The following is a 24065-nucleotide window of genomic DNA, read 5'->3' on the forward strand; positions in this document are numbered from 1 at the left end:
GAGCTAGGCTTGTGCGCATGCGTGGCTCATTTGAAAATTTTTTTCCCTCCAGGCTGGTCTCTGCTGTTTGTTCAGGGCTGTCTTAAGTGCAGGTCTGGCGGTTCTTGGGAAGCCTCCGTCCGCAATCTAACGCTAGCTGAGTGATTTTTAACCTCCTGGAACCCTGGCCTGCTTGGGTTTCCCTCTCAGGCCTCCGTTGGGCCTAGTGGGCCGGAACCATGGCCTCGTTCCATCTGGTAAGTGCGGGTCTGGGTCGGGCCTGCGCGATGAGTGAGTCGGTCGTCTCGTGCTCGAGCGATCGGGACGCGGGGCGGGGGCTGCGTCCGGCTTGTGAGAGGTGCGGAGGGGTGGGATGGGGCGGGTGCCTTTTCCCGCTGGCCAGAGTCGGGTGGGGCTTGTCGGGGTGTATTGAGAACTGCACAGGTAACAAATCAGATGTGATTGTTTACCGGTACCTGAAGTGACTGAACTGGTAGTCCCAAGGTTGTACATCCTAATCTCATCCGTGCCTGCTTTTTTTCTCTGAAGAGCTTGTTCCAGTGTCTACGTTTCAGCCTTTTCCCGTTCTGCAGTCTTCCAAATAGTCATGACTATTGTACAAGTCAGTCAGCCTTGATGGTCTGGAAAACCTCAAGTATTAATTTCTCCATCAAAACAAAGCTAAACCCTTTATTCGACGTTATTTGTCGAAATACTATTTTATGTGAAGAGTCTAATATTTATGGGACACCTGTTAAGGATAAAGCTTTATATAAGGCAACCATATTTTGAAAGGTGCCAACTTCGAAATGTTTGACCTGGACCATAACTTGCAACTTTTATGTTTCTTGACACACTCGATACTCATTACAAGTTTTCTATGATTACTATGCCTTATTTCTGTCCTAATCTAGCAGTTCTATTTTTCTTTTTAAAAAAATCTTCATTGATGGTTTCCTATTATGTAGTTGTGTGTGTGTGTGTGTGTGTGTGTGTATGTTTGAACATGTATGAAAAGACAGTAGAGTGTGTATTCTGCAAAATCATGTATATTATTTACGTTGCACGTGATCAGAGAAAAGAAACATTAAAGCCATAAAGAACGAAGCTTAACAAAGCCCGCTGTACATTATCATATGCCAATTATAACCCTACGACTGTTAGGAGTTTTGTACTTCTGACGTCTGTGCGTTGTCTATTTAGAAGATAAATGGAAGGATGAGCTGGAGAATGTTCTCAGATGTTTTTATATACAAGGGTTTTCAAGATAATTTCCTACCTTAGACATATTTTGTCATATTCAAAGGAACTTTTGTGTTTGCCAGAGTAGGCTTGGAGTTGGGGTGTGGACGATGGAGAGGATGGGAAGTGTTCCAGAACACTTAGTGGATATGTATAGGCGCAAACCAAACCAAAAAACTATTGCACAGTTTTGTTTTGTGTTTTTTTTTTGTTTTGTTTTGTTTTTGAGAAGTGCAGTATCATAGCAGAAGAAACTTAAATTGACATCAATTGAAGGATAAATTAAAGTTGACTGTTTGTACTTTCAAATAAATATTTTTTTAAATTAGAACTCAGAGTTAAGGAGCCGTATTTGTCTTGGTGACCACCTGCTTTTAAGTGTGCCTAAGTCACTGACATTCTAGTAGGTGCTCAGTGTTCTGAGCAGGGGACCTATTTTGTCCTAAAAGTTTTCCTGCTTAACAGACTAAGAGGTGCAGGGGTTCATGTTTCAAACCTGTTGCAGGGTGCAGATTTGTGATCCTTCAATTTTGCTGAACATAGAAGTTTTATAAATCGAGGTTTGGAAGCTTGTGTACTTTAACATTCTCAGGATTGGGTTTATTTCTCACATTGATGAATACCAGAAAGAGACCTGAGTGTTTGCTTTAAACGTTTCCATTAAATAAAAAATGCTGGGACTATTGTAAACATGCCACAGCTATGGGGCTGTCATACAGTGCTGTAGAGTTTTATGTGTCCTAGGTTTAATCTTGACACTAAGAGAAAGCTTGTAACGAAGCCAAACTGTTAGGTATTTTTTTTTCCTTTAGTTTGCTCCCTAGATTCCATCTTTTGTTTTTAAACACTTTATGAAGATTATGGACTTTTGCCTTTAAGAATTTTTATTTAAGCTTTTGTCTTATTTATCTGGCATATCTTTTTGTTGTTGTTTGGTTTTGGGACAGTGTCTCGTGTAACCCAGGATGGCCTTCAACAAGAACTCACTATGTAGGCAAGGATGGCTTTGAACTCCTGCATCCACCTTCTAAGTACTGGGGTTATGGGTCTGCAAGATCACCAAGTCCAACTTTTGGTACCACCCCCCCCCCTTTTTTTTTTGAAACAGAGAGTCTCATGTTTCCCAGACTGGCCTTAAACTCTCCTGTCCATTCTTTGTAAATGTTGGGATTGAAAGTTTACCACCACCTCATGTTTACGGGTTCTGGGGATCTGACTCAGAGATTCTAGAATGCTAGGAAACATTTCTACCATCTAAACTCCATTCCTGGTACAGCTTTTTTGTGTGCTAATGTGGCACACAATTTGGTATAAAAGCTCTGGAAAGAAATTATCTCAAGACAAAATCTTCATCCTGTTTATTTTTTCATTAATTAATTAATTAATTCACTTTACACCCCAGTCTAAGTCCCCTCAGAGAAGGGGAAGTCTCCCCCCCCCCCCCCCCCCCAGCACACCTCTCTTTCCCATGGTTGAGTACTAGCCCTCAATTGGATGTCGAGTGGAAGCAGGACTAAGCACATCCTCTCCCACTTAGGCCGGTTGAGCTAGGGGAGTGGATCCAATGGCAGGCAATGGAGTCAAAGAGACAGCCCCTGCTCTAGCTGTTAGGGGACCAACATGAAGATCAAACAGATCTACAAATGTGTAACTAGCCCCCACATGCTCTTTGGTGGGTGGTTCAGTCTCAGTGAGCCCCCATGGGCCCAGGTTAGTTGACTCTGTACTCTGTAGGTCTTCCTGCAGTGTCCCATCCCCCCACCTCCCACTCCCCCTAACACCACCTCTTTCCCTCCTCCGGTCAGTTCTATCCTCTACTCTTATGGAAGAGTCCCGGAGCCCCCAAGCTCTGCCTGATGTTTGACTGTGGCCTCTGCGTCTGTCTCCATCTGTTGCTGGATGAAGCCTCTCAGGAGACAGTTATGCTAGGCTCCTGTTGGCAAGCAGAGCAGAGCATCAGTACAGTGTCAGGGGTTGGGTTCCTCAAATGGGGTGGGTCCTAGGTTGGGGTAGGCTGCTCCCTCAACTTCAGCTCCATCGCTCCATCTTTATCTCTGCACATCTTGTAGGCAGGGCAAATTTCAAAAGGTTTGGTGTGTAGGTTGGGGCCTGCCTGGCTGGCTACAGGAGGTGGCACTTCAGTTTCCATATACCCCACTGCTAGGATCACCCCCATAGACTCCAGCGAGTGTTGTGCCTCCCCCACCCCCAGGTCTCCAGTTAGGGCAGAGATGCCCCCACCAGTTTCTGTTCTCTTTCCCAGCCCTCTGCAGCCTTCCTCTCCCCATACCCAATCCCATCCCTGTTCTCATGCCCTCTCCCACCAAGTTCCCTGCCTCCATCCACCTCTGTATTATTTCCCCTTCTGAGTGAGAGTCATGTATCCTCTCTTGGGCACTCCTTATTACTTAGTTTCTTTGGTCTGTGGATTATAGTATGGTTACCTTGTACTTGGTGGCTACTGTTCATCATGAGTACATACCATGCTTGTCTTTCTGGGTTTAGGTTACCTCATTGTGATATTTTCTAGTTCCACCCATTTGCCTGCACATTTCATTATGTCTTTGTTTTTAACAGCTGAGTAGTATTCCATTGTGTAGATGGGCCACATTTTCTTTATCTATTCTTCGTTGAGGGACATCGAGGGTGTTGTTCTTATGAGTAAAGCTGCTATGAACCTAGTTGAGCAAGTGTCCTTGTGGTACGGTGGGGCATCATTTGGCTACGTGCCCAAGAGTGGCTTATATAGCCGGGTCTTGGAGTAGAACTATTCCCAATTTTCTGAGAAACGAACAAATTGATTTCTAAAGTGGTTGCAATCCCATCAGCAATGGAGGCGTGTTCTTCTTTCTCCTCAGCCAGCAGGTACTATCTCTTGAGTTTTTTATCTTAGCCATTCTGATTGGTGTAAGGTAGAATCTCAGAGTTGTTTTGATTTGTATTTTCTTGATGATTAATGACACTGAACATTTCTTCAAGTGCTTCTCTGCCATTAAGAGGCTTCTCTGTTGAGAATTCTCTGGTCATTTTTAATTGGGTTATTTGGTTGTTGGTGTCTAATTTCCCACATTCTTTATATATTTTGGATAGTAGTCTTCTGTCAGCTCTAGGATTGGGAAGAACTTTTCCCACTCTGTGGATTCTCATTTTGTCCTATAGATGGTGTCTTTAGCTTTGCAGAAGCTTTTCTGTTTCATGAGGTACCATTTTTTATTGTGGTGGTGGGAGTGGGGATGTGCTGTCTTTGTTGGTTTGGAGGTTTTTCACCTTTTATAAGGATTCTGGGAATCCAACTCTGTTGACAGGATAGTGTTTTTCAGAATAGTGCCCTTCAGAATAGTAGTGCTTTTACCCACTGGGCCATTTCCATGGCCCTTCATGTGTCTTAATATCTAATTTGCTTTGTATTTTCTTCCTTTCCTAAGCAATTCAATATGAATAATAGGTGAAACCAAACAGTGTAGGTATCCCTGTCGATTGAAACTGTAGTGACTCAGTGTTGTTGTAAAATTATAAAAAATATAAAAAGTATAGTTGTCTTTTACCTCGCTAGGCCCAGCTCCGCCGTGCCCCAAGATATCTGTGAGATATCTTGGCGGAAACACATCCTAACTCCTCGGCGGCCCAGTGTCTCCTGCCTCCACACACTTTCCTACACTCAAACCATCACATAAAAGAACACACAACACAATATTTGACCCAGTTGATAAGATATAATTGCCCACTTAAACATACAAAGCCCGGTACCATCCATCCCTTAAGAACATTGATAACAACCTGTAAATACACAGAGCAAGATCTTTACGGTCAGCCTCGGTTGTCCTGCCACAGTTTCCTCCTCCTCTTCTGTCTCTTCTCCTTTCTGTTCTAGTCTCCTCCTCTTCCTTCAAACTTCCCTCCCGCCCATCCTTCCTTCTCCTCCAATGACAGGCCTCCTTCTATCCTGTACCTGCCCCTCACCAGTACTTTACAGATTCAATGGAGAGGTGGTTCTGTTGAAGTCACCTGAGTACTGAGTCCTTGACTAGGCAGCTGTCCTTGGGGCAGTGGAATTAGCATCAAAATACAGTAACTTCAGGCAAACCACAACAGTATTACTCTTCCTATTTTTAAGTTTTCTCCATTTTTTTCTTTGGCATTAAGTTTTCTCGTGGGACATTTTGCTGTTTTAGAGATTTAAATGTCTAGTAATATACAGGTGTTGATCATTTTCGAGACTTAGACATCAGGATACTGTTTGCGAGATGTGCAGCTGTAGGTCATCTGTTTTATAAGTATCCTTGTTAGGTCCAAAGGAAACTCCAGTTCTTCAAACTCCAAAGGCAGTCCAGATACCCAGAAATTAGCTCTACTGGATTATAGGAGGATTTCTGGCAGTTAAGTGAAAAGCCAGCATTCCTCAGGAACTTCTGAAGCTGGCTCCCTGCTACCAAAAAGAGTTACTTCCCTTGTGGCAGAAAGGACATATGGCTCTCTGTGGTGCCTGTCAGTGTACCAAGCACATGTTGCCACCCAGGCTCTCTTTTTTTTTTTTTTATTTTTTATTTTTCTTTTATTGGATTTTTTTAAATTTACATTTCAAATGTTATTCCCTTTCCCAGTTTCCTGGACATAAGCCCCCTATCCCATCCCTCTACCCTTCTTCTTCTTCTTTTTTTTTTTAATTTTTTTTTTTTTTATTAACTTGAGTATTTCTTATATACATTTCGAGTGTTATTCCCTTTCCCGGTATCCGGGCAAACATCCCCCTCCCCCTCCCCTTCCTTATGGGTGTTCCCCTCCCAACCCTCCCCCCATTGCCGCCCTCCCCCCACCAGTCTAGTTCACTGGGGGTTCAGTCTTAGCAGGACCCAGGGCTTCCCCTTCCACTCCACCCAGGCTCTCTTAGCATCACAAGTTCCTGGTACACATTTCAGTGGCCCTTCTTACTTCCATCTCACATGCTTCCCTTCCTAGTTCTAACCCTGCTCTTCTCTCTCTCTCTCTCTCTCTCTCTCTCTCTCTCTCTCTCTCTGCTCCTGATTCTCTCACTGTTTCCTCTGTTCTTGATCCCTGGCTATTCTCACTCACTTGCGTAGAGCCTTGGCCAGGTCCAGTCTGCTGGCCATGTTCAGTCTACTTTTTCCCTCCCCTCTGGACTCTTCCAGAGGTCTCTGGCTGTTCTAAGTCATACCTACAATAAGAACTTTCCCCTTCATGCTACCATGGCGTGCCATCAGTTTACACAATGCTTTAAAAACAGACCTGATCTCACCTATCTACTTCTACTAAGGCAGAGCCTCACTATTTTGAACATCCCAGGCTGATATCAAAGCGGTGTCTCTGCAAGTTCTGGAACTACAGATGAGCATCTCTGTGCCTGGGGATCGCTCCACTGCTGTTTGCTTGTCTTACTCCTGCATTAGCTAAAGGTCTTTGTTCTGCCCCTCTGTGGCTTTTCTTTGGGCAGATGAGTCCCCTCATTGAGGATATTCCGCTCTTTAGGTTGCTGCTGCTTTTGTTCAATTTCATTATTTATCATGCTTGCTCCATTTTCAGTCTTTCAGAAATTATGGGTTTTTTTTTTTGGTATATGGTTTTCTAGTCCATTTTTATTATTGTTTTATGCCTTGCTATTTTATACAGTGTGTGTGTGTGTGTGTGTGTGTGTGTGTATGTATGTGTGTGTGTATGTGTGTGTGTATGTATGTGTGTGTATGTGTGTGTGTATGTATATATGTGTATGTGTGTATGTATGTGTGTGTGTATGTATGTGTATATGTGTGTGTGTGTGTGTATGTATGTGTGTGTGTGTGTGTGTATGTGCTCATGGGTCATATAGATAACAGGGGACAACAGACAACTTGGTGGAGCCAGTTCTTTTTTTCCACCTGGACTTGGGTTCGGGAATCGAAGCTTGGATTGTGGGGGGCAAGCTCCTTACTAGCTGTCTTGCCTGCCTAGAATTCTTTATGGTATTATATTGGGCAGTTGACAGATACTTGTTAAATGAGTGCATGAAAAATGTGTTCTCTTATTAATTGTGTATTGTACAGGATTACTTTGAAGATGAGTTGTATTTGGTTGTAGTTTAAGAAACTAATAAACTTTTCTTTCAGGATCATCTAAAGAACTACCACAGAAGATTTTGCCGGCCTTCCAGGTAACATGTTTATACTTGAACTTTTGAGGTGACTTATGTTCATCTCTAGAAAATGGATTTGAAGAACAAAAAAAAAGTTGTTATCTTTGATTAATTTCTATGCCCACTGATTGTTTGGTCTTTTAATTATTTTATAAAAGAGAGAAATATTAACACAAATTGTGTAATAATTTAGTGGAAGTAAGAAAAATTACTTACATAGAATCATGAACAAGAAGCACTGAACACTGATATATTAATAGCACAAAATGGTAATATTAGTGAAGTATACTTGTTTCAATAATTTTAGACCATAAAGAACTTGCATTCTTGTTTGACAGATATTTTTTCTGTATACTAGTAAAATTACTTAGTGGGCAAAAATATGACTTAGGATAATAAAGTGACAGTTCATGCTATAAAAGTTTTATATATAATTTAGCTATTTGAAGTGTAGCTAGCCATGTAAGAAATTATGTAAAATTTGTGTTTTTGATATTAATGAAACATTTAAAGGTTTAGAGTAATTTTAAACAAAAGTTTGTCAGGCGTTTTTAGAGGCGTATATCTAAATCATACTGAAATCGAGATGTCCTTCAGGGAAATGGTTAAACTCTGTGATATGTTTATAGCATAGAATATTATTCTGCAATAATTCGTGTAATAACTTGGGTTACTTCCTAGAGAATTATACTGAGTAAAAAGAGTCAGTGCAAAATATTTTATACTATACCATTTCATTTCTATGGATACTTACTTTTTAAATGATAGAAATTTAGAAATGAAAGACATAATTGCTGGACATGGGTTAGGAGTGACAGGATGTGAAAAGGAGTGAAGGCAGTTAGTGAGAAGTAGATATGTTTCTGAAAGGGTGACACAGGGGTCCTGTGGTTACCAAACCATTCAGTATCCTGTCTCTGGTTGATAGTGAGCCTCCAGAGGTCATACACTGGGCAGAATAACACACAAGGAAACCGAAATGATCCATGCAAGATAGTTACTGACTGACTACCATGCTGATTAAATCAGTTAAAAGTTTTACGTCTTTTAATGGCCACACAACAAGCAGACTCTTGCCTCTGAAAAGTCTCTAGGTGACCAAGCTCAGGGGTAGAGTGCTTTAAAGATGAAAACCACAATTGCATCACTGGGGAGACGGAGTCCATATTAGTGAGGGATGTGGAATGCCCTAGTAGCATGTTCTTTATTGCAAAGTATCTTCCAGACACCTCATGAGAATTAATTTTGATTTATATAAATCTTGGACAGCCCCAAGAGTGATGCTAAGGTATGTGGCTCTTGGGGGTTTGGAAGACTGAGCAGTGTCTAGGCAGACAATAAAGTTGGGATGAGGTGGAAATACATTAGTCATTTCTAAACATAAACACATGAGTGGGTACGTATAGAACCAGAAAAACATGAGTAAATATGTATATGGTAATATTAAATCAATATATCATTTAATTTAAGCTATTTCTATTCATTCATAAATTATTGATTAACTAAATTAATACTATTGAATACAGAGTGCACTTGAAAAGTTGCAGAGAAGATATGTTTCTTGGAGATGTTGAGACCGGTGTCTGTAAAGGCTTCATTAAAGACGCATACGTGCCTATAGTTATAGCTCAAATTGCCTATGATTCAGAACCAAGTTACTTTTTTCAAAAGCAGGGATTTTTATTGAAATATAGCAATTGTCTGATCCAATTTTAGATACGGATATTCAGCTTTGAGTAGGTTATTACATAACTTTTTAAATATTGCATACAAATAGGATGGGTTTGATGGGCTCTTAGACTTTCAAGTGTCTTGTGTTCAATTGTAGAGATATTTTTTCTTATTTAAAATTAACATTTTCAAGCAGACAAAAAGTAACAAGCATCTTACAGAAATGATATATTTCCTTTTTCTTTTTTATTAGAGCACCCAACATTCCTACAAAGCAAGGCCAGAACATGCTGGAAATCTTACAAGATTGTTTTGAAGAACAGAGTAAGGTTTCATTTCTTTCTTTCTTTCTTTCTTTCTTTCTTTCTTTCTTTCTTTCTTCCTTTCTTCCTTCCTTCCTTCCTTCCTTCCTTCCTTCCTTCCTTCCTTCCTTTTTTTTTAAGGATCAAAGGAAATTTTATCATGTAGACAAACATTATACGGGCATTTCAAGCATGTGAACAAAATTATTAGATAAACAGATAAAACTTCCCTCTGACCTTTAAGTTTGGTTTTGCTTCTGTTTTCTCATTTCACACACACACAGATGTAATTAGAGGTCCTTCTTATTCTAAAATAGATATTTTCTGTAAGCCTTTAATTTTCATTATATCAATTGTTCAATTTGCTTTGAGTTCTGAATGTCATTTCCTAAAATTACAGTGTCATTGTGTGAAGGTGGGAAATGGGAAGGAAAGGCAATCACGTCTAAGTTATGATGATGACTATGAATTTAGCCTTTGTATTAATAAATAATAGGAGTTGAATTAATGGTGGTGTACAAGGAGGACGTATCTCTGTTATGACCCTTTTGTCTAGTACAATTGTTTCATATAAGTTTTTACAACTTGTTAGAGGTAAGTTTTAAATCACAAGACATATATGATCAATCCTAAATGTAATGAGAAAAACATTTTTTTTCTCACTAATTAATTTTAAATTTCTTTTTTGAATCAGATTACCTTTATCTTTTTTTTCCAGTGAGTAAAGGATAATTTTTATTTTCTTTCTTTTCTTTTTTTTTTTTATCTTTATTAACTTTATTTACATTTTGATTGTATTCCCCTTCCTGGTTTCGGGGCCAACATCCCCCTAACCCCTCCCCCTCCCCCTATTACCACCCTCCCCCCAGCAATCACATTCACTGGGGGTTCAGTCTTGGCAGGACCAAGGGCTTCCCCTTCCACCGGTGCTCTTGCTAGGCTATTCATTGCTACCTATGAGGTCAGAGTCCAGGGTCAGTCCATGTATAGTCTTTGGGTAGTGGCTTAGTCCCTGGAAGCTCTGGTTGCTTGGCATTATTGTTCATATGGGGTCTCGAGCCCCTTCAAGCTCTTCCAGTTCTTTCTCTGATTCCTTCAACAGGGTTCCTATTCTCAGTTCAGTGGTTTGCTGCTGGCATTCGCCTATGTATTTGCCATATTATGGCTGTGTCTCTCAGGAGCGATCTACATCCGGCTCCTGTTGGTCTGCACTTCTTTGCTTCATCCATCTTGTCTAATTGGGTGGCTGCATATGTATGGGCCACATGTGGGGCAGGCTCTGAATGGGTGTTCCTTCAGTCTCTGTTTTAATGTTTGCCTCTCTATTCCCTGCCAAGGGTATTCTCGTTCCCCTTTTAAAGAAGGAGTGAAGCATTCACATTTTGATCATCCGTCTTGAGTTTCGTTTGTTCTAGGGATCTAGGGTAATTCAAGCATTTGGGCTAATAGCCACTTATCAATGAGTGCACACCATGTGTGTTCTTCTGTGATTGGGTTAGCTCACTCAGGATGATATTTTCCAGTTCCATCCATTTGCCTATGAATTTCATAAAGTCATTGTTTTTGATAGCTGAGTAATATTCCATTGTGTAGATGTACCACATTTTCTGTATCCATTCCTCTGTTGAAGGGCATCTGGGTTCTTTCCAGCTTCTGGCTATTATAAATAAGGCTGCTATGAACATAGTGGAGCACGTGTCTTTTTTATATGTTGGGGCATCTTTTGGGTATATGCCCAAGAGAGGTATAGCTGGGTCCTCAGGTACTTCAATGTCCAATTTTCTGAGCAACCTCCAGACTGATTTCCAGAATGGTTGTACCAGTCTGCAACCCCACCAACAATGGAGGAGTGTTCCTCTTTCTCCGCATCCTCGCCAGCATTTGCTGTCACCTGAGTTTTTGATCTTAGCCATTCTCACTGGTGTGAGGTGAAATCTCAGGGTTGTTTTGATTTGCATTTCCCTTATGACTAAAGATGTTGAACATTTCTTTAGGTATTTCTCAGCCATTCGGCATTCCTCAGCTGTGAATTGTTTGTTTAGCTCTGAACCCCATTTTTTAATAGGGTTATTTGTCTCCCTGCGGTCTAACTTCTTGAGTTCTTTGTATATTTTGGATATAAGCCCTCTATCTGTTGTAGGATTGGTAAAGATCTTTTCCCAATCTGTTGGTTGCCATTTTGTCCTAACCACAGTGTCCTTTGCCTTACAGAAGCTTTGCAGTTTTATGAGATCCCATTTGTCGATTCTTGATCTTAGAGCATAAGCCATTGGTGTTTTCTTCATGAAATTTTCTCCAGTGCCCATGTGTTTGAGATGCTTCCCTAGTTTTTCTTCTATTAGCTTGAGTGTATCTGGTTTGATGTGGATGTCCTTGATCCACTTGGACTGAAGCTTTGTACAGGGTGATAAGCATGAATTGATCTGCATTCTTCTACATGCTGACCTCCAGTTGAACCAGCACCATTTGCTGAAAATGCTGTCTTTGTTCCGTTGAATGGTTTTGGCTCCTTTGTCAAAAATCAAGTGACCATAGGTGTGTGGGTTCATTTCTGGGTCTTCAATTCTATTCCACTGGTCTATCTGTCTGTCTCTATACCAATACCATGCAGTTTTTATCATTATTGCTCTGTAATACTGCTTGGGTTCAGGGATAGTGATTCCCCCAGAAGTCCTTTAATTGTTGAGGATAGTTTTAGCTATCCTGGGTTTTTTGTTATTCCAGATGAATTTGCAAATTGTTCTGTCTAACTCTCTGAAGAATTGGACTGGTATTTTGATGGGGATTGCATTGAATCTGTAGATTGCTTTTGGTAAAATGGCCATTTTTACTATATTAATCCTGCCAATCCATGAGCATGGGAGATCTTTCCATCTTCTGAGGTCTTCAATTTCTTTCTTCAGAGGCTTGAAGGTCTTATCATACAGATCTTTTACTTGCTTGGTTAAAGTCACACTGAGGTATTTTATATTATTTGGGTCTATTATGAAGGGTGTCGTTTTCCTAATTTCTTTCTCGGCTTGTTTCTCTTTTGTGTAGAGGAAGGCTACTGATTTATTTGAGTTAATTTTATACCCAGGCACTCTGCTGCAGTTGTTTATCAACTTTAGTAGTTCTCTGGTGGAACTTTTGGGATCACTTAAATATCATATCATCTGCAAATAGTGATATTTTGACCTCTTCTTTTCCGATCTGTATCCCCTTGATCTCCTTTTGTTGTCTGATTGCTCTGGCTAGAACTTCAAGAACTACATTGAATAAGTAGGGAGAGAGTGGGCAGCCTTGTCTAGTCCCTGGTTTTAGTGGGATTGCTTCAGTTTCTCTCCACTTAGTTTAATGTTACCGACTGGTTTGCTGTATATGGTTTTTACTATGTTTAGGTCTGGGCCTTGAATTCCTATTCTTTCCAGGACTTTTATCATGAAGGGGTGTTGAATTTTGTCAAATGCTTTCTCAGCATCTAATGAAATGATCATGTGGTTTTGTTCTTTCAGTTTGTTTATATAATGGATCACGTTGATAGTGTTCCGTATATTAAACCATCCCTGCATGCCTGGGATGAAGCCTACTTGATCATGGTGGATGATTGTCTTGATGTGCTCTTGGATTCGGTTTGCCAGAATTTTATTGAGTATTTTTGCGTCGATATTCATAAGGGAAATTGGTCTGAAGTTCTCTTTCTTTGTTGGGTCTTTGTGTGGCTTAGGTATAAGAGTAATTGTGGCTTCATAGAAGGAATTCGGTAGCACTCTTTCTGTTTCAATTTTGTGGAATAGTTTGGATAATATTGGTATGAGGTCTTCTATGAAGGTCTGATAGAATTCTGCACTGAACCCGTCTAGACCTGGGCTCTTTTTGGTTGGGAGACCTTTAATGATTGCTTTAATGACTGCTTCTATTTCCTTAGGAGTTATGGGGTTGTTTAAATGGTTTATCTGTTCCTGATTTAACTTCGGTACCTGGTATCTGTCTAGGAAATTGTCCATTTCCTGCAGATTTTCAAGTTTTGTTGAATATAGGATTTTGTAGTAGGATCTGATGATTTTTTAAATTTCCTCTGATTCTGTAGTTATGTCTCCCTTTTCATTTCTGATTTTGTTAATTTGGACACACTCTCTGTGTCCTCTCATTAGTCTGGCTAAGGGTTTATCTATCTTGTTGATTTTCTCAAAGAACCAACTTTTGGTTCTGTTGATTCTTTTTATGGTCCTTTTTGTTTCTGCTTGGTTGATTTCAGCTCCGTTTTTGATTATTTCCTGCCTTGTACTTCTCCTGGGTGTATTTGCTTCTTTTTGTTCTAGAGCTTTTAGGTGTGCTGTCAAGCTGGTGACATAAGCTCTCTCCTGTTTCTTTCTGCAGGCACTCAGAGCTATGAGTTTTCCTCTTAGCACAGCTTTCATTGTGTCCCATAAGTTTGGGTATGTTGTACCTTCATTTTCATTAAATTCTAAAAAGTTTTTAATTTCTTTCTTTATTTCTTCCTTGACCAGGTTATCATTGAGTAGAGCATTGTTCAACTTCCATGTATATGTGGGTGTTCTTTCCTTATTGTTATTGAAGACCAGCTTTAGCTTGTGGTGGTCTGATTAGGACGCATGGTATTATTTCTATCTTTCTGTATCTGTTGAGGCCTGTTTTATGACCAATTATATGGTCAATTTTGGAGAAAGTACCATGAGGTGGTGAGAAGAAGGTATATCCTTTTGTTTTAGGATAGAATGTTCTATAAATATCTGTTAAGTCCATTTGAGTCATGATTTCTCTTAGTCTGTCTATGTCTCTGTTTAATTTCTGTTTCTATGATCTGTCCATTGATGAGAGTGGGGTGTTGAAATCTCCTACTATTATTGTGTGATGTGCAATGTGTGCTTTGAGCTTTAGTAAGGTTTCTTTTTTTTTTTTTTTTTCTTTTTTTCTTTTCTTTTTTTCGGAGCTGGGGACCGAACTCAGGGCCTTGCGCTTGCGCTCTACCACTGAGCTAGATCCCCAACCCCTAGTAAGGTTTCTTTTATGTATGTAGGTGCCCTTGTAGTTGGAGTATAGATATTTAGGATTGAGAGTTCATCTTGGTGGATTTTTCCTTTGATGAATATGAAGTGTCCTTCCTTATCTTTTTTGATGACTTTTAGTTGAAAATTGATTTTATTTGATATTAGAATCAAATATGGCTACTCCAGCTTGCTTCTTCCGACAATTTGCGTGGAAAGTTGTTTTCCAGCCTTTCACTCTGAGGTAGTGTCTGTCTTTGTCTCTGAGGTGTGTTTCCTGTAGGCAGCAGAATGCAGGGTCCTCATTGCATATCCAGTTTGTTAATCTATGTCTTTTTATTGGAGAGTTGATACCATTGATGTTGAGAGATATTAAGGAATAGTGATTATTACTTCCTGTTTTATTCATATTTGGATGTGAGATTATGTTTGTGTGCTTTTCTTCTCTTTGTTTTGTTGCCAAGACGATTAGTTTCTTGCTTCTTCTAGGGTGTAGCTTGCCTCCTTATTTTGGTCTTTACCATTTATTATCCTTTGTAGTGCTGGATTTGTAGAAAGATATTGCATAAATTTGGTTTTGTCATGGAATATCTTGGTTTCTCCGTCTATGTTAATTGAGAGTTTTGCAGGATACAGTAACCTGGGCTGGCATTTGTGTTCTATTAGGGTCTGTATGACATCTGTCCAGGATCTTCTGACTTTCATAGACTCTGGTGAGAAGTCTGGTGTGATTCTGATAGGTCTGCCTTTATATGTTACTTGACCTTTTCCCCTTACTGCTTTTAATATTCTTTTTTATTTTGTGCATTTGGTATTTTGACTATTATGTGACGGCAGGAGTTTCCTTCTGGTTCAATCTATTTGGATTTCTGTGGGCTTCTTGTATGCTTATGGGCATCTCTTTCTTTAGGTTAGGGAAGTTTTCTTCTATGATTTTGTTGAAGCTATTTACTGGTCCTTTGAGCTGGGAGTCTTCACTCTCTTCTATACCTATTATCCTTAGGTTTGATCTTCTCATTGAGTCCTGGCTTTCCTGTATGTTTTGGACCAGTAGCTTTTTCTGCTTTACATTATCTTTGTCAGTTGTGTCGATGATTTCTATGGAATCTTCTGCTCCTGAGATTCTCTCTTCTATCTCTTGTATTCTGTTGGTGAAGCTTGTATCTACAGCTCCTTGTCTCTTCTTTTGGTTTTCTATATCCAGGGTTATTTCTATGTGTTCTTTCTTGATTGCTTATATTTCCATTTTTAATTCCTTCAACTGTTTGATTGTGTTTTCCTGTAATTCTTTCAGGGATTTTTGTGATTCCTCTCTATAGGCTTCTACTTGTTTATTTATGTTTTCCTGCATTTCTCTAAGGGAGTCTTTATGTCTTTTTTTTTTTTAAAGATTTATTCATTTATTATATATAAGTACACTGTAGCTGTCTTCAGATACACCAGAAGAGGGCATAGGATCTCTTTACAGATGGTTGTGAGCCACCATGTGGTTGCTGTGAATTGAACTCAGGACCTCTGGAAGAGTAGTCGGGTGCTCTTAACCGCTGAGCCATCTCTCCAGCCCTCTTTATGTCTTTCTTGAAGTCCTCCATCATCATGATCAAATGTGATTTTAAATCTAGATCTTGCTTTTCTGGTGTGTTTGGATACTCAATGTTTGCTTTGGTGGGAGAATTGGGCTTGGATGATGCCATGTAGTCTTGGTTTCTGTTGCTTGGGTTCCTGCGCTTGCCTCTCGCCATCAGGTTGTCTCTGGTGTTACCTTGTTCTGCTATTTCTGACAGACTGTCCTATAGGCCTGTGTGTCAGGAGTGCTGTAGACCTGATTTCTTTCAGCCAGTTATGGGAACAGAGTGTTCTGCTTTTGGGCGTGTAATTTTTCCTGTCCACAGATCTTCAGCTGTTCCTGTGGGCCTGTGTCCTGAGTCCACCAGGCAGGTTGCTTGGAGCAGAAAAGTTGGTCTTACCTGTGGTCCGACGGCTCAAGTTGCTCGTGGGGGCCTGCTTTTGAGCTCTCGGTAAGGGCGGCAACTAGGAGGGCCTACGCCACCTTTTCCCGTGGGCCCCCGTGCACCGGGGTCCCAGATGGCATTAGGTGTTTTCCTCTGGAGTCAGAAATGTGGGCAGAGTGTAGTCTCTTCTGGCTTCCCAGGCGTGTCTGCCCCTCTGAAGGTTTACGGGATTTGGGTGCAGAGAACCGTTGACCAGGTCCCTTCAGGTCCGGGCGGTGTCTGGACTGCAGGGGATCTGCCGTTCAAGTGCCCCTATCTTCCTGTTCCCCGAAGCCGTATACAGTTTCCTTTTGGGCCAGGGATGTGGGCAGGGGTGGGCAGTATTGGTGGTGTCTCCTGCTCTGCAGTCTCAGGAGTGCCCACCTGTCCGGGGGGTGAGCTCTCTCTCCCAAGGGGTTTGGGAGCCGTGAGCTGTGGGCCGGGATCAGCGAGTTTGGGGCTACCTTTATCTTTTGCTTTCACTGATTTCAAGTACATTAAAATTGAAACCATTTATTAGATGTACCCTTTCTGAGAAGTTTTACCAATGTATGTCAGTATTCTTTTGAACACAATTTTTTTCTTTTGACTACTTTATTTTCTTCTTTTTTTTTTGTATTTTTTTATTGGATATTCATATATTTACATTTCAAATGTTATCCTCTTTCCCAGTTCTCCCCTCTCCCATCCATCCCCTGCTTCTGTGAGGGTGCTCCCCCACCCACCCACTCCTGCCTCACCACCCTGCCATTCCCCTACACTGGGGCATCGAGCCTTGGCAAAACCAAAGGCCTCCCCTCCCACTGATGCCTGACAAGGCCATCCTCTGCTATATTTGTGGCTGGAACCATGGGTCTCTCCTTGTGTTCTCTTTTGATGGTGGTTTAGTCCCTGGGAGCTCTGCGGGGTCTTCTTGTTCTTCCTGTGGGGTTGCAAACCCCTCAGCTCGTTAATGGCCTTTCAGATAGGTATAGATGAAAACATGTGTTACCATTTAAATCTATAGAACAACTTCCTTATACCTTTGAGTAATCATTAACAGTCCGTTTTGTACCTTTTGGTATATTGAGGAGCATCCTGACGCAGCCACACGTATATGCCATCTGCAATTCACACTAGGTTCCGATAATCTGGAACTCCATAGAGCCATATTTTTCACAAAAGAAAATATGTCCCTAATGTGAAAATCCAAAAGCATAAGTGCTTTGAAATATAGAAGTTTCCAAATGAATATCTTACCACAAATGCAAAATAATGTCAAACCTCACTTTGTGCACAAAATTGTCTTCAGCTCTTTGGTGTAAGTGCATGTAAAATGCACATAATGCTTGTGTTTAGACCTAAGAAAAATCTTATGCCGCATATGTAACTATTCCAGATTCTGAAAAAAGGGATAAAGTTAGATATTTACAGATCCAAGCATTTCTATAATGGAAAAATATAATGGAAGGAAGTATAGAATCCTAGGGATCATTTGAATTTGAGGTCATTAACATTTACATTTGTTTATTATAAAATGATGATGTATTATTACTTCATAGCAAAGTAATTTACGTTTATTTATTATGAAATAGTAAACGATCACAAACAGCACTGTGGGTGCCGAGCGTGATGAGGGAGTCAGAGATGGCAGATGCTGTGCTTTCCTGTCATAGCCTACGTCTCGGGCTGGGACATTGGCTTCCAGTGAAGCGGTGCTCAGAGACGAGGTCTCTGAGGAGTGGACTCATGCTCTGTTAGTTCTGTTTCTTGTTCTCCTGGTAAAATAAAGACTCTTGCTAGGTACAAAACCCGTGGAGCCTTTGTTCTTTTTAAATCACTTAGTCTCCTGTATTTATTTTGCAAATCTGAGTATGAAACCCAGGGCATTGTGGTTTGGCAAACATTCTATCACCAAGCTACGTCCCTAATTCAGTTTCAGGAATTTTGTTAGCACAAAAAGTAAGACAGCAGAAAAACCTCTTCATTATAGATTGAAAAGAACTGAACTTTTTCAGGAATTTGTTTTTCTTTTCTGTTTCCGATGTTTGTAAGAACATTTGAATATTGCATTGATGTCTCTGTTCCTTTGGCGAATTATGTTGTGAAGAGTTAACTGACAGACAGTTCTTCACAGGTCATGTAGAGCAGTGGTTCTCAACCTTCTTCATGCTGTGACCATTAGTACCTCATGGTGTGGTGACCACCTACTGTAAAAATCATCTTACTACTTCATAACTAATTTTGCTACTGATATAAATCATAAGTATCTATTATGAAGAATATCATCTGCTATATGAGCCCAAATGGGATCATGACCCCAGGTTGAGGACCACTGACTTTAATTGTTCAATTAGAATCTTTTATGATAGGGGCTCGGTATGTAGATCAAGCTAGGCTTGAATTCACAGGAATCTACCTAGCTCTTCTACCCGGATGCTGAGGGTCGTTTTGAAAGTTGCACTCTAGTTTGCCCAACTTGGTTTTTCCCTACTTCATACTTTATAAGTCTTGTCAATGATTTTTATTACAGATTCTACAGAGTCATTGTCTTGTTCAACACCTAAAGAGAAAGACATTTATGTTCAGTCAACAGGCAAAGAGGTAAGTCAAACGGGAGAACCGATATAGGTTTGGTACTTAATGAATGATGTTTAAACAGTGCTCTTAGGTACATTGTAGCTGTTTTATTTAAAGAGAATCCTATGCTTCTATTGAATTTTGTAAAATTTGGAGCTATTATAAAATTTTAGTTTGACATTTCTAGTGTTTGAAATTGGGAATTCCAAATTCCAAGTTCTGGAGGGCTGGAGAGATGGCTCAGTGGTTAAGAGCACTGACTGCCCTTCCAGAGGTCCTGAGTTCAATTCCCAGCAACCACATGGTGGCTCACAACCATCTGTTATGGGATCCAATGCCCTCTTCTGGTGTGTCTGAAGACAGCTACAGTGTACTTGTATAAATAAAAATAGATAAATCTTTTTAAAAAAAGCAAATACAAAATTATAGCAATCATTTTCATTTCTTCCAAAATAGTTCTTAGAGGGTTAGGAAAATGGATAGCTTTAAAGTTCCTGATCAGACTACAAGTTTAGGGTTTTCTAAAGACTGATAGGACGGGTTGCTGTCCACAGAAACTATTTTTGATAATTATGTTCCTCAAAAGGACAGGTTGACTTGTTATCTAGATGTGGTGCACTTTTAGTTAGAATGTTTTTTTTTTCCAAGCACTGTGTTTGAACCCAGGGCCTTGGGCATGCCAAACACATAGCTGGATCACTGAGCCACACTCCTACTTACAAAGGTTTTGAAGGTAGTGTTCCAAAGCATACTATTTGGAAACATAGTGCTAATTAGGAAGATCATATAATTCTAGATGTGAAGTTTATTAAAAACTGATAAGCAAACTATTCTCCTGGAAGGTGACTCAATGTAGGCATACTGCCAAGGCTGGCAAGCACCATCTTGATTGCTGGGCTGTAACTGTATAGCTAACCTCTTCTTAGAGGCTCTGGGTTCAATCTCAGTACCTTGTTGTTGGCTCCCCGCTGCCAACTTAGGCCCCAGGGAATCTGACCTCCTTGTTTGACCTCCATACTATCTTCATACACAGGCACAGGCACACATGTGAATAAAAGTAAAAATCTTCATTGATATTATTATTATTATTATTGTTATCATTATTGGTTATTTTTTAATTGTTGTGAGTGCAGGTGCCTGAAGAGACCAGAGACGCTGGTTCCTCTTAGAGCTGGATTATAGGTGGTTGTGAGACACGCTATGCATGTTCCTTTATCTCAGGAAAGCCTTTTGATACTAAGTCTGTTTTTATTGTGTTGTTGGTTCCATGGACATCACCTGTCCATCAAGCATATCCAGAAGGAAACAAAGAGAGTGTTAACTACAGGCCATTACGGCAGACTGCCCCAACAGGTTCAGAGAGAAATATTGTGTTGTTTCATATTTTCTTTTACCTTTTTAACTTTACGTTAATGACATCTTTATGTATTTCTATGAACTTGCTTTTTTGTACATGTAACCATGTCTGATGTTATAGATATTACACTATACTGTTATTTATACTGTTACTATACTGTTATATTATACTATATTTAAGTGTTAGAGATAATATACTATATTATACTATTATCCCGTGTTTATTTCCTCTCTGCTCAGTAGTTCTTTGTTGTTCTTTGTTCAGCTATTTTGTTGTTTAGAGTTTCTCCCCAATTTTAAAAGCATGTGTCTAATTAGAGTTGACAATATAATAAAAGTATATTAAGTGTATTTCTTCTGTGCTCAGCGCCAAGCATCACATTCAGAATCAGTTCCGATTTCTTCAAGGAGGAAGGAAGCTTCTTTGCAAGTTCCTGCAAAACCAAGTGACCCTGCTGATGAACCAGGTTGGTAGTGTACACATGTCAATTAGAAAGCTTCAGGACAGAGGCGGTGCACACAGTGTATCAGGATACAGGTGATGCACACAGTGTGTCAGGATACAAGATTGGAGTCAGGCTAGGTATGGTTGGTGTGGTTAGGGACTGTGGTTTTTTTTTTTTTCTCCCTTTTGCCTTTTCTTTCTCTTTGGGATAGGTGCTACTACTTTTTAACATTTTCCTTATCTTTGTTTCACATTAAAAGAGTACTATTCTATTTGAGCTAGACTCAAAGACTCAAAGATGTAAATGAAAAATTTAGTCATTGAGCCACCATTTTGTTGGGGGAATTCTCGGCCCCCTCCATACCTTCCTTGGTGCTCATACATGTGAAAACTATAAGCATGGATGTGACATGATTGTCTTATGGGCCATATCTGTTTCTAACTGATCACTAGACTATGGACTTAAGCATATAAGTATTTAAAGTTTTTACTTATTATTGCTTGTGTGCCTATGGCACTGTGATTATGTACCATGCATGTGGAGGTCTGATGATTACTCTGTGGAGGTGGTTCTCTCCTTTCACAGTCAGGCACCTGGCGTCCAGGGATTGAATTCTGGTTATCAGGCTTGCTTGGTAAGCACTGTTAGTCACTGAGCCAATCTGCCAGTCCTAAAATTATTTTTATTTACTTTTTTTTCTTTTTTCTTTCTTTTTCCGGAGCTGGGGATCGAACCCAGGGCCTTGCGCTTGCTAGGCAAGCGCTCTACCGCTGAGCTAAATCCCCAACCCCCACTTATTTTTTGAGACAGGATCGTACTATGTAGCTCTGGATCTCACTGTGGAGATTAGGTGGGCCTCTAACTCAGTGGTCAGTTTGTCCCTTCTTCCTGAGTACTGGGGTGAAGGGTGTTGGCTATCATGATAGCTGGAATTATATTCTACTCATGTAACTTAAAACTACTTATTTTAACTGTAGAATGTGTGATTCTCAGTTGTAAGTTGTCTAGTTTCCTAGTTTGATTAAGCAGTCTTTTCCCTAGTAGTAAATATATAAAATGTTAATTTTATTATTTTTTGGGGAGCATAGTACATATGAATTTTATACAGTAAAATCCAATACAATCTTGATTTTATCTATAAAGTGATAAATATTTCATGTTTGTTTTGTCAGATACATTCATTAATTAATCTTTCTCTTCTGAATTTATTACTTTTTTGTCTTGAATCTATTCAATTTAATACACACTTTTGAACTTTAACATCATTTGTTTTTTTACTATGTCAATGTAGTGTTAACACTCTAGGTTTATAAGATGTATGATTCAAAGTCAATATTTTCATTCATTTGGTTGACATTCACAAAATTTTTCTTTGAATTTTCAGTTTTATTCAGTTCCCAATAACTGTTAAAAATTCTAACTAGTATGGGTTTCATGTAGTCATTTTTTGAGAATTTTTTTGTCTTTTACTATATATATAATGCACACACATATCTAGTACAATATATATATGTATATATACACGCATATATATACAATATATGGTAATATATATGCAGATATACAGTACTATATATTTTACTATATATTATTTTATCTTTATATATATTTATATACAGATACTAAATGCCCTTTAAGATGCTAAAGTTTGAAGGATATAACCTAGAACATCAGGCAGAATGGAGCCTCCATGTTATAGAGCCCATGCTATTATAGCAAGGGTTGGAGTTTTCCTTTAGGACTGTGTTCTTATTGAGATAATATGGCTTCCTTCCTTCCTTCCTTCCTTCCTTCCTTCCTTCCTTCCTTCCTTCCTTCCTTCCTTCCTTCCTTTGTGTACTGTTGGTTCTGGGTTTCAGACCTCTTAGGTGCCAGGGGCAAATGAGAGGTGAACAGGAAACCCAAGAGACTATGTTGTGAATTGTTCCTTAAATATTCAGTTTTCTAGGCAGTTTCTCTACTTTCCAGTTTCAGAACCTTGTTATTGTTGATGTATGGATGGCTTCCAAGGAATTCAGTTGGATTCGGAGGGAGGAGCAGGAAAATGACATCTCATCACTGAACCAAAAGCCCGTTTTTGTTATATTTAATTTTTTTATATCTTTACGTTGTAGAGCAGTGAGTTAACAATATTAATAAAGCAGTGAGTTAATAGGCATTTTACTTTGTTATTTGCAGTCTGAAGGTGATTTTATGTAAGTATGTATGTATATTATGTATATGTATATATGTGTATGTGCATATAGATACATGTATGAACACGTGTACTTACATACATGTGCTATGTATGCCTATATATATATGTATGCTCATCTAACTGTTAGCCTAAATATAGCAGAATCTCATTATTTCTTTTGCTTTTCATTATTTTATCTGTGCATAAGCTTTATATCTCAAGATTTTGGCATAAATTTAGAAGTTCCTGTGTTTGAGGATTTCAGTCTTTCCACAACCACAGTTAGTGTGGACCAAGTCCATGTCTCAGCTCATTAGTTTGGTAAATTGAGGTACTTAGTACTCTTAAAATACTTAGGTATTTTAATCAGAGGGCTTTGAATCTAAACTTAATGAAAAGCTCTTCTCGGCAAACTTCTAATTATGTTATGGTTGGTTTTTTAAAATGCATTTGATTTAAATACTGTTTTTAACTACTGCAAACTAACATATAATTTCGTTTTAGTTCAGGCTAATGAAGTTCATCAGAAAATTCTGTCTACTGATGTGGTCTCCAAAAGTACACCAGACTCAACCAAAACATCAAGTAAAGGAGTAAAAGGTCACCATGGTGCGTCTGATGAATTGTACTTACCTGGTGGCTCCCCTGTGGTTCTTCTGGGTGCAAGAGTGTCCGGGTCACAGAAAGCTATTTCATCTGGTGGCCAAAAAAGAGTGACTTCAAGGCGTTCAGCAGATATGCAGTCTTCAAATACAGACATTCCTTTTAAAACCAGGAAAAGGTAATTTTTATTTAAGTAGTAATAATTATGCTTCTGTTTTATCCCTGTATTAAAAATGTTAACTTAGCCTTTTATGTAGATTTGAAGCAAGGTTCTAAGAGATAACATGAGAAAAAATGATACATGTTGCTTAGGCTTAGTTTTTATTTAGCAGTAAGGAAAGATTAAAGTGTACCTCAGAGAAATTTAGGGGTTAACTGTTTTATAGTATATGCAAAATATTTTCATTTTGGGGCTGATGAAATGATTCAGCACTTGGTGTGCAAGTCTGGCAGCCAGAGTTCAATCTCTGAAAGCCAAATAAGGATGGAAGGAGGAATCTGACTCCCCAAGTTGTCCTCTAGCTTCCGTGTGCATCTTTATATATCATATGTGCAGACACACAGTAAATAAGACAGTTTCTTTTGTGATAATGAGAAGTTTTCTGTAATTTCTTTTGTTTAGTTAACT

At 39.4% G+C, this 24065-nt stretch overlaps 1 protein-coding gene across 3 annotated transcripts in view; it reads left to right on the forward strand.

Annotated features, from left to right (window-relative positions):
* The window catches only part of Cenpc (centromere protein C), a 58613-nt gene continuing 34548 nt past the window's right edge, over nt 1–24065 (forward strand). The window contains exons 1-6 of one of the 3 annotated variants that reach the window (XM_039091875.2): nt 1–236; nt 7320–7363; nt 9270–9340; nt 18810–18880; nt 20580–20679; nt 23339–23615. In XM_039091875.2, coding sequence (XP_038947803.1) covers nt 219–236; nt 7320–7363; nt 9270–9340; nt 18810–18880; nt 20580–20679; nt 23339–23615 — 581 coding nt within the window. In that variant the 5' untranslated portion in view covers nt 1–218. 3 annotated transcript variants of the gene reach the window in all.

Source organism: Rattus norvegicus, chromosome 14, assembly GCF_036323735.1.
Source record: "Rattus norvegicus strain BN/NHsdMcwi chromosome 14, GRCr8, whole genome shotgun sequence".
In the NCBI taxonomy this organism is placed as follows: Eukaryota; Metazoa; Chordata; class Mammalia; order Rodentia; family Muridae; genus Rattus; species Rattus norvegicus.